The sequence below is a fragment of the Coregonus lavaretus genome, assembly GCF_964263955.1.
Source record: "Coregonus lavaretus genome assembly, chromosome: 25".
Classification (NCBI taxonomy): Eukaryota; Metazoa; Chordata; class Actinopteri; order Salmoniformes; family Salmonidae; genus Coregonus; species Coregonus lavaretus.
Genome location: NC_140012.1, coordinates 12,442,344 through 12,447,440, shown reverse-complemented (window position 1 = coordinate 12,447,440; position 5,097 = coordinate 12,442,344). Strand labels below are relative to the sequence as shown.

Sequence of the window (5,097 nt, the reverse complement as noted above, 5' to 3'; positions counted from 1 at the left end):
CCGCCTTATCTTAGCTCATTGGTCACCATAGCAGCACCCACCCGTAGTCTGCGCTCCAGCAGGTATATCTCACTGGTCATTCCCAAAGCCAACACCTCCTTTGGCCGCCATTCCTTCCAGTTCTCTGCTGCCAATGACTGGAACGAATTGCAAAAATCTCTGAAGCTGGAGACTCTTATCTCCCTCAATAACTTTAAGCATCAGTTGTCAGAGCACCTTACCGATCACTGCACCTGTACACAGCCCATCTGAAATTAGCCCACCCAACTACCTCATCCCTATATTGTTATTTATTTTGCTCTTTTGCACCCCAGTATCTCTATTTGCACATAATCTCTTGCACATCTAGCATTCCAGTGTTAATACTATTGTAATTATTCTGCACTATAGCCTATTTATTGCCTTACCTCCATAACTTGCTACATTTGCACACACTGTATATATATTTTTTGTTGTATTTCTGACATTATGTTTTTTACCCCATATGTAACTCTGTGTTGTTTTTATTGCACTACTTTGCTTTATCTTGGCCAGGTCGCAGTTGTAAATGAGAACCTGTTCTCAACTGGCTTACCTGGTTAAATAAAGGTGAAATAAAAAAAATAAAATAAAAATGGCAAGTTGAGCAAATTGAAGTGCTTTCTTCCCAGGAGTAATGCTCTTTGTTGGAAAGAATACTATATTTCAACGTACCCCACTCTCCCCTACACAGGACTAGGCTGAATTTGATGTGTTGAGATTTTTCTGGTTGGATGACGGTTTAGAACAGGACTACAGTATGTGCTTTAGTCTGGTAGGAAAGCCTTGTTGTTTCTGTTGATGCTCTGTAGGACATTACATGTACCAACTGTTATGTTGTCTGTGCCATTGTGTGGGCAGAGGCATGTAGGCCTAGGATATACGTTCTTATCATGCTTTATTGTATGGCATTTCACATATTTGTGTTTGGCCCCAAGGAGTGCTGCCTGAAGACTGCAAAGGTAATCTTTGAACTCAGAATTCTATAAAGAAATATACACTGTGTACAAAACATTAGGAACACCTTCCTAATATTGAGTTGCACCCCCCTTTGCCCTCAGAACAGCCTAATTAATTGACTGATTTCCTTATATACAGTGGGGGAAAAAAGTATTTAGTCAGCCACCAATTGTGCAAGTTCTCCCACTTAAAAAGATGAGAGAGGCCTGTAATTTTCATCATAGGTACACGTAAACTATGACAGACAAAATGAGAAAAAAAAAATTATGAATTTTTTATGAATTTATTTGCAAAATATGGTGGAAAATAAGTATTTGGTCAATAACAAAAGTTTCTCAATACTTTGTTATATACCCTTTGTTGGCAATGACACAGGTCAAACGTTTTCTGTAAGTCTTCACAAGGTTTTCACACACTGTTGCTGGTATTTTGGCCCATTCCTCCATGTAGATCTCCTCTAGAGCAGTGATGTTTTGGGGCTGTCGCTGGGAAACACGGACTTTCAACTCCCTCCAAAGATTTTCTATGAGGTTGAGATCTGGAGACTGGCTAGGCCACTCCAGGACCTTGAAATGCTTCTTACGAAGCCACTCCTTCGTTGCCCGGGCGGTGTGTTTGGGATCATTGTCATGCTGAAAGACCCAGCCACGTTTCATCTTCAATGCCCTTGCTGATGGAAGGAGGTTTTCACTCAAAATCTCACGATACATGGCCCCATTCATTCTTTCCTTTACACGGATCAGTCGTCCTGGTCCCTTTGCAGAAAAACAGCCCCAAAGCATAATGTTTCCACCCCCATGCTTCACAGTAGGTATGGTGTTCTTTGGATGCAAATCAGCATTCTTTGTCCTCCAAACACGACGAGCTGAGTTTTTACCAAAAAGTTATATTTTGGTTTCATCTGACCATATGACATTCTCCCAATCCTCTTCTGGATCATCCAAATGCACTCTAGCAAACTTCAGACGGGCCTGGACATGTACTGACTTAAGCAGGGGGACACGTCTGGCACTGCAGGATTTGAGTCCCTGGCGGCGTAGTGTGTTACTGATGGTAGGCTTTGTTACTTTGGTCCCAGCTCTCTGCAGGTCATTCACTAGGTCTCCCCGTGTGGTTCTGGGATTTTTGCTCACCGTTCTTGTGATCATTTTGACCCCACGGGGTGAGATGTTGCGTGGAGCCCCAGATCGAGGGAGATTATCAGTGGTCTTGTATGTCTTCCATTTCCTAATAATTGCTCCCACAGTTGATTTCTTCAAACCAAGCTGCTTACCTATTGCAGATTCAGTCTTCCCAGCCTGGTGCAGGTCTACAATTTTGTTTCTGGTTTCCTTTGACAGCTCTTTGGTCTTGGCCATAGTGGAGTTTGGAGTGTGACTGTTTGAGGTTGTGGACAGGTGTCTTTTATACTGATAACAAGTTCAAACAGGTGCCATTAATACAGGTAACGAGTGGAGGACAGAGGAGCCTCTTAAAGAAGAAGTTACAGGTCTGTGAGAGACATAAATCTTGCTTGTTTGTAGGTGACCAAATACTTATTTTCCACCATATTTTGCAAATAAATTCATTAAAAATCCTACAATGTGATTTTCTGGATTTTTTTTTCTCAATTTGTCTTTGATGTGTACCTATGATGAAAATTACAGGCCTCTCTCATCTTTTTAAGTGGGAGAACTTGCACAATTGGTGGCTGACTAAATACTTTTTTTCCCCACTGTAAACTGTAACTTAGTAAAATCTTTGAAATTGTTGCATGTTGCATTCATATTTTTGTTCAGTATACTTTCCCACCGGGCACAGACATCATTTCAACGTTTATTCCATGTTGGTTTAATGTAATTTCATTGAAATGACGTGGAAACAACGTTGATTCAACCAGTGTGTGCCCAGTGGGTGGGTTAGGTCTATAAAAAAGCAATAGTGCAAAAGGTGAAAAAGCTGAGAAAGTGCATGGCCCTAATTATAGTTCTTAGATCCAAGTAGGCTAAATTATTTATCAATCGGTAAACCTGTGGTGTGTGACCATTTGGCTCTCAATTGTCTTTAATGCTAGACTGCTCATTGCAGCTTATTTAATTCATGCTTTGATGTTTAGCCTAGGTAGTTTCCCTAGATACAGTATCTAAGTCTACTAGGTGCAGGGAGTGATGAGTGAAGAGAGTGGGCCATTTCACAACACTTCTGAGAAGAAAAGCATGCAGAAACAGAAGATTCAGATTTTTGTATTTATTTTTTCCAGTTCTTTTTTCTTTCTTTGCAAAAGTTGACGTCGACATACAATAATACATACACATTTACAATATAACATTGTTCAGATTGCAACATTCAAGTTTAAGTATCTGTTATAAAATGTATAACAAAATGTAAACAACATTCTTAACATTGTACTCCACGCCAGGAGTCTGTTTTCTCGCCTGTCTGTAAAGATGTCAAAACAACACATTTTACACATTTGTTGTGAAGAATCTCACAAGATTTTAAGCCACATCACATAAGGCTCTGGTCTAACAGAACAAAGTAGCTAACGTTGTTAAATGTCTCGTGGCCATGTAGCATGCGCTTCCACGTTTGTGGAGTGGCTGAATCTAGACAGTGTCATTGCGCCTGGAGCTCATAGGCTTTCGGCATCGCTGTCTCTCAATTGTCCCCACAAAGAGCAACCGAAGCGACATGGGCAGCCTTGCGCGCCCAAGCCCTGTATGTCAGGTGCATCACAAATGAAGCATATCCTTTTAGGTTACAAAGTCTTCCATACGATTCATCTCACAGTCTTAGCTGATAGTACATCTCTCTTTATCCTTTCCCTGCCCGCCACCGATCGCCTTCTCCTTTATGTACATCAAGTCACTGTGGACGCTCGGGCGCCGGGCGAATGGTGCCACGATGCCATACGCGTCTCCATCGTCTTTCTTGTTCTTATTTTTCAGGGATTTACTGCGAAGCATGTCGCAGTACTGCACCGAGACCTTACGGTGGAGGTCCGGGCTCATCTCATTGGGTAGCTTGGCCATGGTGAATAGGGTCTGGAACATTTGGTCCACGTTGGTGTTGCGCTTGGCAGAGATCTCAAAGTATGCGCACTGCTCATCTCCAGCCACCAACTGCTCAATCTCTTCACTCTGCACCTCCCGGTAAAACTCCCGGTCGCCCTTATTGCCGCAGATTACCAGAGGTACGTCAACGTTCTTCTTGGTCTTGTTTTTTAGGCAAGACTTGGTCTCAATTATCTGTCGCTTGAGCCTCTGAACCTCCTGGAAGGAGTCTCTGTTGTCTAAGCTGAAGACCAGGATAAAGACATCACCTGAATGGAAACAAGAGGAGCAAGGCATTTAGTATCAGAGCTTCTATGAAACACATTGACATAGGCTACAGTATTTCAATGCGTAATGGCACCTGTGGCAACAATGCAAAATGCGCGCAATGCATACACTCTTGAGGTTACCAAAAGAAACGACTACAAAGACGCACAAATTGCGTTATTGAACATGCACACTATTTGAGTTGCAATAACCAGAGATGGAATAAGATATTTACCTGTCAGTATGGATAGTCTCCTCATGGCAGGGAACGGGTGGTTGCCTGAGGTATCCAATATGTCCAGTTGGTATGCATCTCCCTTAATGCTGTACAGTTTCCTGTGAAAGTCCTCGATGGTCGGCGTATACTGCTCATCAAATCTCCCGTTCAGAAACTGGGACACGATGGCTGTTTTGCCCACCTTGGTGGACCCCAAAATCACCATCCTACAGCAGTTCTTCGCCGGTATATCAAAGTCGTTCTCTGAAGGCGACATTTTCTTGATCATGAGTGTAAAGTAAGAGTGCGTAGAGTGGTTCCAATATGTGCTCACTCGTAGTTTCGTTTAGTAAATTCAGCCAAAGTTGGATTCAACAGTTGGCTATCGTTTAATGGTTCTCAGTGCGCTTTGTTGAGTCTGTCTGAACTGCGGGGAGCACCAGCTATTTAAGCAGAAAGCAGAGCCCTCCCTTCTACCGACGCCACGGTACGCAGTGCACGTTTGAGTAGAAGGGGAAGGGTAGGCCTACACAATCTGCCCTTTTACCATTTAACTGTTTCAGATAGCTTGTTTAATTAAAAAGAAAACTGTCCATGCACATT

At 42.5% G+C, this 5,097-nt stretch overlaps 1 protein-coding gene across 1 annotated transcript; it reads right to left on the bottom strand.

The window, feature by feature from the left end:
* Positions 1-3,749: 3,749 nt before the first annotated feature.
* LOC311100590 (dexamethasone-induced Ras-related protein 1-like) lies at positions 3,750-4,783 on the bottom strand (the record flags this gene model as incomplete). The annotated part of the gene is made up of 2 exons (XM_084141511.1): positions 3,750-4,279; positions 4,513-4,783. The coding sequence occupies 2 exons, from the start codon at positions 4,781-4,783 to the stop codon at positions 3,750-3,752; spliced, it is 801 nt and encodes a 266-aa protein (XP_083997637.1).
* Between the last annotated feature and the right edge of the window lie 314 nt (positions 4,784-5,097).